Here is a 13,664-nt window from a genome sequence, read left to right as displayed (position 1 = left end):
GGAGGACTTGCCCTGTATGGCCAGATGTGGTGACAGCGCTGCGAGACTGTTGTGACACGACACGCCAAGAGTATGCGCTTTCCAGCCGGTACACGAAGTACACGATTACCGTTTTAGGAACGAGAGCTTGCTTTATACGGCCATACGTCTGAGTGTGAGTACTGTGACTGCATGAGGGGTGACGGGTCGACATGTGGTGTGTTCAAGACGAAGAGAACACTCGGAGAGCAACTTTCAATGTGGGTATTGGTGCCCATTCTGCGGCGTGGGTGCGTTGGGTGCATTGTGTTCTGATTTCGTGACTTAGTGTTCAGCAAGTAAGTAGACTGATCAAGTCATAGTACAAGGCCCAACCACTGGCAGGTTCGACCCAAGGCACCGCCGAAGAGACATCAACAGTCGATGCAAGTGAATGACATTCTACAACACCCTGACGCTATGCAATATTGTCTAAGTCATCTAGATGCAGATCGAGATGCAAACCTTCCTATCCTCATGCTCATGTCATCGGTTTTCGTAAACGCATCCACCCCCGCGCCTTCAATCGCCAGTACACCATGCGCACAACGACAAGCACCGTCAGTACCACCAATACCCATACCACGACAAGCAACATTCCACCACAAAACTACTGCAACAGTGGATCTCTGAAATGCTTCTGACTGTTGGCCTGCTTCTCAAGTTTAGCTTGGTAACGGTTCTGGTCGCGCTGTCCCTTGGTTCGTCCTCGTTGCTCGGCTCTCGTAACTTGTCTCTTCTGTGGCTCCGACACACCCAGCATGCCTGCTTCGCCACGTCTGAGAAGTGCTTGGGATCGTGGCGCCTGTTGTCCTTCCTGCTCAGCGTCTTCCATGTCTTCATCGCTGTCTTCGTCAGATGTAGTGGGTGGTCCATCTTTCAATAGACGATTCTGTCGTGCTAGTCGCTCAGCTTGTGTAGGATAGTTGTGCAGATTCTGTCGGAAATACTTCCTCAGGCTTCTGTGACCAGCGACTCTCCCAGAGGGAAGATGCATCTCATTATCATCATAGAACACGGCGTTCGTGTGATGGTGTGCATGAGAGTGAAAGCCGTCCAGGTTTCTGTGCGGTCTCTCCACGGTGCTGCTGTGGTGTCTATGCAACTTCATGCGCTCATATGCATCAGTCCGATCGTCGTTGGGAATAGAAGTAATCTCGTCCGAGGCAACAGAAGAGTCATCCGAATCTGTCTCCCAGCCTTCGTCCTCACCGGTCTTAGCCCCTTCTGCTGTTTCTGAAGACTCATCCTCATCGTCAGAATATGTGCTACTGAAGTCATAGAACTGGCCAATTTCGATCATCTCTTCTTCTTTCTCGAAAGCTATAGTGCAGTGGCCTTTGTCCCGCATATGTGTCTGTACGGCAGGTGCCGTGGGTTTCAGCTTGTGGCAACGCAAGCATTCGTGATTTTCGTGAATCTTTGCTTGTAGGTACCCCACCAAGCCATCAAGATCGACTAGGTAGTTTTGCTCAGGTATAAAGAGACCATGGATCTTGTTCATGTGCTGCACACTCAATTTCAGGCTGGGTGAATCGTAATTGCAGAATAGACATCTTGACAGGGGCACACTAGAAGGCACAACTTTCGGGGGCGACAGTGGGTGGGCTTCTCGATCAATGCCCGGAGGAGGGTTCGAAGGTCGTCTAGGTAGGTCCTCCACTAGTGAAGCCTTCTTCATGCCCGCCACCACATTATCAAACTCAGCCTCTGCCTCGGGTGGTATGTGTTCGCCATTTGTGTCTCTTGAAGACGCCACAGAAGGAGCCTTGCTGCTGCTGGACAGTGCTTTCAGCTTGTGGGCCTTGCTCGAAATATGGTTCTGGTAGGCGTTCTCGCTATAGTAGGTCTTCTGGCATATTGTGCATGGTTTGGCGTAGGAGGCTGATTCTTGGGCAGCAGTGGTACTCGCTTGTGCGTTAATTACCTTTTGATTGAAGTCGTCGGCTGCTACTGGAGGAAGATCTGCTACTTTTCGTTTGAGGTTGTATCTGTGCCAGTCGGATCTCATGTGAGTCCGTTGAGCATCGCTGTTTCGAAAGGCGACTGCGCAGGAATTGCATGTGTAGGGGTGAGTCTCGAGGACATTTGTCGTCGCTTCTGTCGCCGTCGCCATGGTGAGAAGAAATGCAGTGTGTGGTATAAAGAGGTATGCACTGCCGGTCTATGCTAAGAACGAGGAGATGTTTGCAAACAGAATGAAGTACAAGTACTTGTTAGACACGAATTGTACGAGGATATTCGTGACTTGTGTGGCACTGATGAGTGGGGTGTGATTTTGTGATGCATGCCGGAAGTGACCAGGGCTGGCAAGCAAAATTTCGTCATCGGTAAGCCAAGAATGACCCTGACACCTTAAGCGACGGAGCTTTGACCACCGAGGATCAAATATTGCCTCAGGCAGCATGAATACTCCTTCCACCTGCGTGATATTAGTAAGGAGTACTTCCGCCCTCGATTTCAAACATGGGTTCAGGAACGAGAAGTGGTTCAGGCAACAAGGGCCTCAGTTCAACTTTTAGCTCGTGCACGAAAAAACCCCTCTTGAAACTGGTAAGGTGGACGAGTTCGTAATACAATCAACAGAAAAGGATATCTAACAAAGCGCTTGTCTAATGCTCCGAGTCCTATTCTACAGGGCCTTTTCATTGCTGCATCGGATCCATCACCTCACTTCCCGTCCGATTATCCCTAAGCACCCACTTCTCCGGCTCAGCATAATCCTCAAGCCCCGTCTGCTCATCCCACCCCTCCCTAATCCTTCGACTCATCTCCCTCGCTCCCTTAACACAGTCATTAACACCAACACCACCCTGCCACCAAACACCCCCAACCTTCAACCGCCCATCGAACTCCTTAACCAACTCCTTGTGAATACTCGCCATGTCATCCCGATACCCAACCTGATACTGCGGAATACAATCCCTCTGCAACCTCGCCTTCGCAACCATAGGCTGCTCCGTAACCCCCAAATGCCTCCCAATCACACTCTTCGCCATCTCGATCGCCTCCTCCTCACTCGGCAAATCACTCTCAGCCCATCCGTCCCACCAATGCCCCCCAATCATAACAGCCAACTTCGTCCCGCTCGCCGTATCCTGACCAAGCTGTACCTTTTCGTGCTTAAAAGCGGCATCTTTCTCCATCAACAACTTCAGCGTACTCGCGTGAACTGCCCTCGTCTTTTCGAGCTCCTCCTCCGCTCTTTTCTGCCTTTCCTTCGCAGCCTCACTCTTGTTGCGGAAATGTGATATTCTTTCCGTAAATTCATCGGCGCGCTTCTTCATTTTCTCGAGCCTCAACATCTCGTCGGTGGGCCTGCTGACTTCCTGGAATGCCTCTTGGCCTCTTGGCCCGGCTGTCTCGGAGGAGAAGATGACCCCCAGGGCGCGCTCGGGATTCTGCTCGGCGGGTACGGATCGGGGAATGAGGTAGCCGAAGCCTCGTGGGATGTCGAGGTCTGGGCTGGAGTAGTAGAGGTTTACGACCATGACGTTGACGCTGGGAAAGCCCTGCCCATCACGGGTGAGGGCAGATTTGAGCTTTGCCTGGGTGTTTTCTGGTTTGATCATGGCGTGTAGAGCGTGTGGGGAAGTAGTGCAAATCGCGTAGTCGAATGCTTTTGGCTTGTCGTTCTTCTGAGTGGTGATCGCAAAGCGTTTATGAGAGCTGTCGTACTTGGAGCTTAACTCAACACCAGTGTTGATCGTGACATTAGCATTGTTGCGCAAGTTCTCCAGCAGCGCATCTGTGAGCTGACCTACGCCCTTCACGAAGGTGTATACACTGCATTGTGCCATGGCCTGATGAATGTCATTGAATTCGTCGACAGGACCTACATCATCCTTCACAAAGCGAGACCTAAAGCGGTGGCGGTCGAATGCGCTTACTCGGAAGGCGCGGAAAACGAGCTCCAGCATCTCTGCGATCACCCCATTGCCATCTTTGTCTCGATTTTCCAGATACCAAGCAAATGGCATCAACTGGCGTGCACTGAGCTTGTAGATGTCTCCCGCGTATATGCCATGAAACAAGCCAGACAGTAGATTGTCTGTGAGAGCTGGCCCAAACCTTCTCTTCATGAATGAACCGACGGATTCATCTCTCACGTTGTCCGGCCGACAGGCAATGGTAGGTTCTGCTAGAAGCGCAGGCACAATACCTTTGAAAGCTGGCTCGCTGAGGACAGTACGACCAAGGTCGAACATCTTCGATAGCACACCGGTGTTTGGGTTCGGGCCAGGCATGCGGACGAGGTGGTCTGGGTAGTAGATGTATCGATTCGTGGCAGCAGGGTGCCCCAGGGGTACTCCGCGCATGGAATCGGTCAAATCTTTCCCAAGCCGATTGATCTTTGTGCTGATATTAGCTCCTCTTCAACTGCGATACGTGATTTACGTATATCGTACCAACTGTAGTGTAGCCATGCCATTACCCTGCAAATCAGGACGCAATGTACGCGGACCCCATTCGAACAGAACTGATCCATCGTCAACTTCTACCTGCTCTGAATCTACCCAACCTCCTAGCTTCTCCTTCTTCTCATAGATGGTGATCTTTGCATTTGGAATGTCCTGGGTCAGATTAAATGCTGTTGCAAGTCCACTGACCCCTCCACCTATCACGGCGATGTTTTTGGCGCGAGGATTCGGATTCGCATTCGGGATATAGGATCCGAGAAGTCCATCAGGTACAGAGTCTGGATCGTGCTTGTAGCCTCTTGCAAGCCGTAATGGTGTTGTAGAAAATGAGCGGATATTGATCTGCCATGCTCGTGGCAGCACAAGCTTCACCGCATTGTGAGAGCTTCCATATCGACATGCAAGGTGCATTTCCGGATGGGCAGCACCGTCGACATCGAAAGCTGGTGACCGACACCTAAATCTGAGGAAGGTGATGGATAGCACGCGATTCGCAGTTTCCACAATTTCGAGGTTGATGACGATGATCAGCACGATCTCGGCCCAAAGCGGAATCACGAGCTTTTGATTGCCATGTTAAGGGAGAAGCTGAGCGAGCTGAAGAACACTATATCGAAGCAAAGATTTGCATTGTAAATAAAAGCAACAGGGTATAACGTGGCATATCTCATATCTAGACAATACATGTTCGACATCAAAATGTTGGAAAACTCGTGCTGACCACATCTACTTCCGTCCCAGGATCCTCTGCCACATCGGCGACTTCAACGGGCTATCAACCTCGAACTGGCTACTCGGCACATTAATGTTCATCTTCGGTTTCGGCAGCTTCTTGTTCATATCGCTCGGATTCCTGCTGTGCTGGCCCTGCTCCCCACTGTCCTCCTCGCTCGATCTTGCAAGCTGTTCATCCAGGCTCACGAATCCCTTCTCGACATCTCGATTGTTCACTTTCTTGTTCCTGTCCATGAATGTATGACTCTGCTTCGTAGTATCTGGTCTCGGCGACCTGGGGAAAGTGAAGCCTGGTGTCCTGGGTGTCATTGCTCGAACAACTCGTGTCGTGGTCCGGCGAATCGTGGCTCGGACCTGCCATTGCCGTTTCTTCGCGAGGTAGAATAGTACCGCGAGTGTGACTGCTCGTGCATTAGCATAAACTTCTTGCTAGTCAAGATGTAGTCAACATACCACCACCAATAACCACAGCAGCAACCACAACCGCAATCGCGATGATCGCGCCTTTACTCAAGTTTGCACTGCTGTTCGAGTCGCCGTCCGCGCCATCCTCAGCGTCGGTTCCGAGGTTACTGTTGCTGAAGCCTTCTGCTGCGCCTCCGTCGCCGGATTGTGCTCGTACTAGTAGGGTGTGAAGGAAGACTGCCAGTAGGCAGCTGAGAGTGTACTGTTGCATGCCTCGTGGTTCGCTGTTCGTGCTGCCCTGTAGTGCCTGTGTGTCTCTCTGTTCTCTTTCCGGATATGGTCAAATGTGTGTGCTCAGGTATGGGTAGTCTCTGTCCAATTGATGTGTTCGTAGCAATGGCAGTCTACCGCGCTGTAGACCAGTATATAGATAGCAATATTCAACGAGCAACAGCTGTAGTCAAATTGCCAGACAAGAAGAACTCACAGGAACGGAAACCACACAACAAGAGACCAACCCACCTTTTCACATTATCCATCACCTCTCAACACACACAAAGCGCTTCGCAGCATCGACACCGCACAGCCAAAACGCCAATCCAATCCACTGCACCTCAGTCAGGCACCGCACATCCTATGAGCAGGCCTTAGCTCGGCAGCGTACTGTATGTAGATCAGGTACAGAACCACACCTCGACCCCCTCCGCGGTTCCCAAAACACACTGAGCTGGGGTGATTGGACGTAGTGACATCTCTCCCGAGACCCAAGCTTTGCGAATGGTATTGGTAGAACTTTGTGAAACGCGAGGTAAGAGGTCGAGATGGTTGCGGTGGAGAACTGCAGTCACGAATTAGGCGCCCTGACTGACCAATCAGAGTGCCAAGATGCTGCTATTCTCAGTGACAGTGTCGAGGGATGTGCTGAGCACGCTGCGCGTTGGTTTTGGTCACTTGTGGTATGTATAGACAGAGTTGTGATCTTTTGCATGCGGGGTGGCTAGTAGGGCATTGCACCGAGCAGGGGAGCTGTTTGCTGCCAGTAAGAACCTAGGTAGTTGAAGTGATAAGTATTTACATAATCATCAAGGATCTGCTGTTATGGACTATTGACCAGTCCCTCAGCTCAAGCAGTCTCATCTCGAACCCAAGTAGCTCTACATACAACCACAAGCATGATATCGTCTGAATCGTTGCATCATATGATATAGCATGGTCCTTTGTGTTGATGTAAGCCCACCCGCTGAGCAACCTACAACGTTTCCCACCCCCCAGCATTAAAATCACCCTCCAGCTTCCTTGCAATAGCACTCCAAATACTCCCATTGAGCATCAACCAAACATCCCTCACAAGCTTGTCGTACCTCTTCTGATTAAGAATCAACTGATGACGCGTCCTCAACCCTTGATCCGTCTCACCATGTCGAGTCAAATACGGTGCAGGGAAGAAACTCCCATGCGCACTTGTCGGTGGTTCGATGAGATTCGAGCTCACATCGTCGCCTTCCAATAGCCGCGACGCCTTCCGTGGGTCTTTACGCACATCGAGCAGCACAATATTGCATTTTCGGATGAACAAATATGCCCCGACTGGGGCCGAGCAAGTCTCGATGTGGTGATTACAGCCACCACGGTACTTGTCTTTCATGCAGCAGTAGGCTTGCGAGCAGAAGATTTCGCCGCAGAAGAGACAAAGGGCTGGGTCGGAGAGAGCTTTGCCTGTTGTGGGACATTTGCGTTTGTTGCATTCTTCGATGAGGACGTCATAATACTGCGGTAGGCCGATTAGCTCGAATGGTGTCGGGTGCATGAGGCGGATCGAGGACTGTCTTGTTTCCGAACCTGCACTAGCCCAGGCTTTGATCCAACCACTGACAAGCTTCGGAAGAGCAGTCGCTTCTGTGAACTCGGAGAAACCACCCAGGATGGCGGGTAGATCGGGCAATTTGCAGAGACTGAGGAGTCGGTCGAGCTCTGACTTGCCGGACAGAGCTCCCGTGCTAGGGAAGTCGACGCCGTGTGCTGTGTGGAGAAGTAAGCTTGCTTTCCGCATGAAAGCTAAGGCATATGTGCGTAGTGCTTTGTAGAGTGGCTCAACCTCATCAAATGGTAGCAAGAATGGTGAATTCGCCGTTGCCGGCATGTTCGATTTCAACCAGAAGACGAACCCACCCATTGCTCTGTATTCATCTTGTGACAGAGCGGCGCTCCGCGGTGTTGTAGGGCTCTTCGGCAGGGTGGCTTCAGTCGGTAAAGCTGGGCTCCGGACCCTTAACCACCAGATCGCGGCTCGAACCAGCTCTTGTGTCAAGCAGAGGCGCAGCAAATGAATGATCGGCAGACCTTGAACAGTCGAAAAGACCATTGATTGCTCAACGAACGTTGCAAAAGCGTCAGTCTCGAGCAACCACTCTTGCTCGTGTCCCGGCGACATTGAGGCGAACAACTTTCTCGTCATGCCAACTACGAGATCCTGATATGGATAGTCTGTGTCATCATTGCTTTCGACCAAAGCCAATGCAGCTGCGTATGAGTGCAATGAATGTGAAACCACCTGCAGATGGCTCAAGGTCTGAGCGGGAATGCCATCAAGCAAAGATGTGCCTGTAGAAGGACGACCTCGTTGTCCGATCTCGACGGCGGTGATCGAATGCGTCAAGACTGTCAGTAGCGTCGCAAATGTCACCTTTGTCGAGGCTTCGGCCCTGGTAGTGGTACCCCTCACAACTTCTAATGTGCTTCTGAGACGCTTGTAGATCTGTGCGAGATCTACTAAGGCATAAACACCTGGATATTCTTTCAGATCATCAGGCATATGCTTTAGCTCAGCTACTGACTTGGACAATGTCGACATCGCATTGGCCTTGAACGAAGTAGCTGTGCTGAGGTGCAATTGCTTCTCGCGCTTCACAAGGTGGGCAGAAAGTTGTTGTTCGCCTTCTAGTACCCCAAAGGTCTCTTTCATCACTGGTAGGGTCTCTTCGACGAACATATCGAAAGTCGATTCAGCCTGGAGACAGCCAGGATATGATTGCTCTGTGGTCTTGTACACCATCGGTAAGAACACATTGGCTAGTGCCTTACACAAAGGGCACACAAATTCATTCGAGGTAACGCGCTCTGGCTGTCGTCTAGCAATCTGATGAGCGTGTCTTCGTCTCACAGATTCGTAGTAGTTCTCGAAACAGCTGAAGTGCATGATATGACCGCAGCTCGTGGACACTGGCGCCTTCAATGTGGCGTTCTTGGGCCATCCTTTGCTCAGGCCTCGCTTGCTAATAGAGGTCTCTGTGCCGTCCGCCGCTATCCTCTTGATCTGCTGAACATTGGCGCCAGACACACCAAATAGTCTCGACTCCTCGTTCGATTCGTCTAGATTTTCCGGACACGCAAGCACTTCTTGTACAAAATCATTGTCGTCTTTCGGCGTTTCTCTCAATAAGTGGCCATCAGTGACCATAGCAAATGTACCATAGAATCGACTGTCATTCGTTTCTTCGCGACACTGTATGCACACACCAGATGGAAACTTCCATAACCGTGTTTCGGTCGATTCTGGAATCTCAGACTCTGCATCACTCATATCATCATCACCCCAGTCAGCCATGCCTTGATTGGTCATGAAGCTTTGCTGCTGTTGTTGCATCTGGGCCATGATTCTTGCCTTACGCTCCGCAGCCTGCTTCTTCTTCGCTTCCATGTCGACATCGAAGTTTGCTGGAGATGCAGTGTCCAGACGTGCTGCTGGGAAGTCGATATCTCGAGTCGTTTCATCGAATAGCCTCGGCCACTGTCGATGGAAGATTCTCAAGATGTGCCTTACCTTACTACGGCACGATGAGAACTCCTCGGCGAGCCATATCTTGTGCAGAGCCGTCACGATTGTGGAGCCATGATCACCATGCTGTTGTGTCAAAGCGTTCTTCAGAAAGGATACCTGGCTGCTGACAGTCTCGTCTTCGACAGAGGGATCCTCGATGGTGGCAACAAGAGTCAGATGCAGCGCATTGTGGAGGAAGGACTCAGCTCTTGACGCCGATACATTCGGAGCTGTACCTTGTTTCGTGACCACATGCGACAACATGAAGTATAGCATGGTACTGAAAAGTGGCGTGTGTATCACAGCACAGAGGTTGGCATATGCTTGACACTTGATCGGATTCAGCTTTGGTTCCAGCACTATATCCTCTGGCTTTTTGTTTGACTTCTTTGCCATCCAATTCTTGTAGATGTTCTCCGCTTCGTCTCTCTGGTTCTTGCTGAAATGCGAATTGTATGGGTCGAGTTCCTGCAAGTATTCTGGTTTAAGCTCAAACAGGCCAGAGTCAGAGAGCCCCTCGGGAGCTCTGAAACTGGTCATTGATTCGAGCACTTCTTGCAGCTGCTCGTGGTCTTGAGCTCGCTCGGTCAGACGGTTTGTTAGATCCGAGTACGACAACGGTTTGAAGCATAGCGTATGAGCAATATCCTTGCGCAGGATGCTCAATTGTGCCTCTTTGTCTTCCATTGAGGAGCTCAAATTGTCTCGATCGGACAGTATGTTGATGAGCAAATAGACAAAGTCTTCCGCAATATCCACAAGTTGTCCCTCGTCAGCGTCCGACGTTGACTCGAACCTACCGCACACCCACAGTACAAGGCCAAAGCGATCGATCATTGATGCAAGCATTCGTTCCGCACTGCAGGCCACAAAAGCTGTCTGCAGCAGGAAAAGGTCACGGTGGTGACCAACATCCCTGTATGTGACGCTCTTGTACTGGTTCATCTGATGTCTGAGACTCATGCCGTTCCTGATCCACATATTTGCTCTCATTTGTGCCAGCCAAGCACATACTCGTAAGGGGTAGTCGAATAGACAGAGCAAGGCGTCCTCGCCCGTTTCGTAAAGCAAATGGAGCTTTGTTGTAGGGTTTTGCTGAGCAGTCGCGTTGAATCTAGCAACGAGCTCTGCAGCGGTATCCTGAAGCACTTTGATAGTATGGGACGTATCTTTGCCATTCTCGAGCAGCCATGACATGGTATAGTGGAGAGGGTGATGAAAGCTCAGTGTTCCTTTCTCGATCACGAAGTTGATTGTTTTAAAGGGCTGCAATCCATTCGCGAACGGGCCAACCTCGTGGAAGTTGATCACGTCCTTGATCTCACTCTGCTCAAATCTCTGAAAGTCAAGTCCACTGCAGACAACAAGGGTTGTGTTAGTGGTCTGCCTGATAGCATCTGTAAGATGTTCATCAATACCAATAGTACTGCCAGAACCTTGATATGCTTCTGTGAGTTGACGGCAAAGCTTGTTAATCTCTCGTGTCAGAAGTGATGCACTTATCCAAGCATCAGTTTCGTATTCGACATGCTCGCCAACTGCTCGGACATTTGGACAGATGCCTTGGGAAAGTTTCGCAAGGTCGAGGTACTGCATCAGATACTGCTTCTCAACTCGGACGCGGTCCCGAATATATGGTATGGCTAGGAAATAGCGTAGATCATTGAAGAATTGGTATAGCCTTCTGTTTGCCACAGATCCTGCGTCGAACCCCAGAGATGCATCTGGATCGACCTCTTCGGGGTAGCCAACTTGTCGTGTAGTCAAAAAGGTGTAGAGGATGGCCATGAGATTCGTCAAGAAGTTTGCTTTTTGGAGGACCTCTTCGGCTATGGAAGGTGTTGTAAGTATCTGCACTGATACATGCAGGATGGAGTGGTCTGGTTCTCGATCAGCGATCAGATATAACTGAGCTAATATGGTGTATAACCCTGCGAATCGTAGGCCCAAGATACGCTTGAATTGAGGCACCTTTATAACGGTCGAAATGAGCAGGTCACGCAGGAGAATCCGCAAACTCTTCCATAACCGTAGGTCGAACAGGATCATAGCATCCAGGCGGATATTCTTTCTCAGGTCTTCCCAAACAGGGACCGGAGCTTCCACAGCCTTACCTTTCATCGAGGCAGGTGCTCTCCAATGCGTCAATTCTGCCGAGTTGGAGCGGCGCTCAGGACCGCTGACCCCTGGCGTCCGTGGAACATTCCGAAAATTGGGATTATCCGTTTGACGGAGCGTAGCTGAAGAGTGACGCGATAGTTCGTCGGTCACGGCGATAGCAGGCTCGGAGTGCGTAGCTTGAACAGCAGCAGTAGGCGGTGGAGGCGCGACCTGGTCGTTGTCCATTCTCTCGTTGGCATCTAAGAAATCGTTATCACCGTCCGTGTCCATTTCGTCCACATCACTAATAATGTCGGTGTTACCGCGCAGAGCGTCGTTGTCATTCTGCTCAATTAAGCTATCGGCCATCTGTGAATCGACCTGCTCGTAGTCGTCGTCTTCCTCATCATCATCGTCGCCTTCAGCAAGATCGGCGCCGTCAGCTCCGTCGTCCATCTCATCGTCGTCGTCATCATCGGTAGCGACGATTTGCTGATTGCGCTGGAGCAGGATTTGTATTGTGTCGGGGAAATATCGCATTCCAACGAGCTCCGGATCCTCAGCTTGGTTGTCCTCAAGGCCTTGTTTTCCTATCCGAGCATTCCAAGCCTGACTACCAAGATGCCAGACCTGAAGCATTTCCTCGCAGACGGCCTGTCGAAGGAAAGACGCGTTTCCCCTGATGGAACATCCCGCAATGTCTTTGAGCCATTCTAGTATTGTGCCACACATCTGCTCTCGAAATGTGTCACGGGCGGCTCGGATGGTTACAGTGATTTTGATTTCTTCAATGATCTTTGCTCTGCGTAGCAATTCTTTGAGGTCTCTAGAGTAGCAGACAACACTTCTGCCTAGTTCATTCGCTTCCTCAGCCTTGACAAGACCAAACTTTCTACGTTCGCGACAGGCTCTCGCAACTTGATCCTGCACTTCGTCCATTGTATGTTTCTCATCGTTCCAGATAACCAAGTTGTATTCGGGGTTCGTCTCAATGTCTTCAGCAGCCAAATAAGCTGTCGGATCGAGTCTACTACGTTGCTCGTCTTGCTCGACTGACTCGACGGTCTTGGTGGCTCTCAGGTTCTCTGGACAGCATGATATGACATCGCAGAAGTAGTCGAGGACTTGGGCGATGGTAGTATGTATGGCTGCAGCAAGATCTTCTGGCAGAGGTGGATCGTTGGGCACATTGTCTGTGGTGTGCTCGTTCCTTGTGTGTATAGCACATTTTACGTCTCTCTTGAAGGCCTCCTCGTCCCCGCAGTCACAACAACCACTATTGCCATTGCTGATTGTGATATCGAATTGGTGTCCTTCATGGTCGCTTGCTGCAAAACATCTCGCACACAACACCACCGTTGGGTCATCGGTACAGGTAGCACACCGATAGGTAGCTTCTCCAGAGTTTAGGATGTGACCACAAGGATGTCCTCGCGCGGCCTCAGTGTACTCTGTCTCTTCTTGGGCGCCCTGTACTTCCTGCAGGCTGAGTGACTCCGGGTAGCCATGCGGAAAAAGTTCTGTCAAATATGATGACTGGTCATTGGTAAGAGATCTGAACAAGGTGTCAAGCAATTTATCCCGGGCTTCGGGACTGTATCTGTTGTTGAACTGTCTCGGGTGGTCGCATAGCGCTTGACGAAGCCGAGCATCTACGTCTCTGGTCGCCATAGGGAATCAATTTCGAGGAAAGTATTCCACCCAGGAATCATTTTGTAGCTTGGTACAATTTATTGGGCTATGAACGAACGATGGCAAAGAAATAGTCCATATCAACGTAGGTAATCACATGTCTGGGCTTTGTTTCTACCTGATTCACGGGCAAGAGGTACGTCAATTGCATGCCGGGCTGGTTTGCTGTGTTTGACAACCCGCGGTCTCTCGTTCAAGCACGCTGCGCATTTTCGTCCGGAGAGTCCAACCAAGTCTCGAATCCAATGGTTTTCCGTGCGTAGAAATCTGCAGTGTCTTCATGGATGCACAAATTGTTGCGTATATCTACCTCGCGCTTCAGGTAGAAAAAGTCCGAATCAAGACCAAGATTTGGCAGTTAGCAGTTGCTGCAAGTATCAAGTATTTTGATTGCTGTACACTGTAAAGGCCCCCAGTCTAATCTGAATACACAATACGCCTGGTAGTGAACTTCTTCCGTGCTCGAAACTCGCAGT

The 13,664-nt window shown here is 50.6% G+C and overlaps 4 protein-coding genes across 4 annotated transcripts; all 4 read right to left on the bottom strand.

The window, feature by feature from the left end:
- Nucleotides 1-628: 628 nt before the first annotated feature.
- Nucleotides 629-2,134, bottom strand: REI1 (pre-60S factor rei1; the record flags this gene model as incomplete). Its single annotated transcript, XM_064869152.1, has 1 exon — nt 629-2,134. One exon carries the CDS (start codon nt 2,132-2,134, stop codon nt 629-631), a length of 1,506 nt encoding a protein of 501 aa, XP_064734649.1.
- A 529-nt stretch (nt 2,135-2,663) lies between these two features.
- On the bottom strand, nt 2,664-4,850 carry HEM14 (oxygen-dependent protoporphyrinogen oxidase; the record flags this gene model as incomplete). The annotated part of the gene is made up of 2 exons (XM_064869151.1): nt 2,664-4,370; nt 4,428-4,850. The coding sequence occupies 2 exons, from the start codon at nt 4,848-4,850 to the stop codon at nt 2,664-2,666; spliced, it is 2,130 nt and encodes a 709-aa protein (XP_064734648.1).
- Nucleotides 4,851-5,165: 315 nt separating this feature from the next.
- PMZ80_000700 (uncharacterized protein) lies at nt 5,166-5,850 on the bottom strand (the record flags this gene model as incomplete). The annotated part of the gene is made up of 2 exons (XM_064869150.1): nt 5,166-5,575; nt 5,628-5,850. The coding sequence occupies 2 exons, from the start codon at nt 5,848-5,850 to the stop codon at nt 5,166-5,168; spliced, it is 633 nt and encodes a 210-aa protein (XP_064734647.1).
- Nucleotides 5,851-6,828: 978 nt separating this feature from the next.
- UBR1_1 (E3 ubiquitin-protein ligase ubr1) lies at nt 6,829-13,167 on the bottom strand (the record flags this gene model as incomplete). Its single annotated transcript, XM_064869149.1, has 1 exon — nt 6,829-13,167. The coding sequence occupies one exon, from the start codon at nt 13,165-13,167 to the stop codon at nt 6,829-6,831; it is 6,339 nt and encodes a 2,112-aa protein (XP_064734646.1).
- Between the last annotated feature and the right edge of the window lie 497 nt (nt 13,168-13,664).

The sequence above is a fragment of the Knufia obscura genome (genome assembly GCF_036327395.1).
Source record: "Knufia obscura strain CCFEE 5817 isolate CBS 148926 chromosome Unknown scaffold_1, whole genome shotgun sequence".
Lineage (NCBI taxonomy): Eukaryota > Fungi > Ascomycota > Eurotiomycetes > Chaetothyriales > Trichomeriaceae > Knufia > Knufia obscura.
Note: the sequence above shows the minus strand (reverse complement) of the source record. Positions and strands in the feature narration are given on the sequence as shown.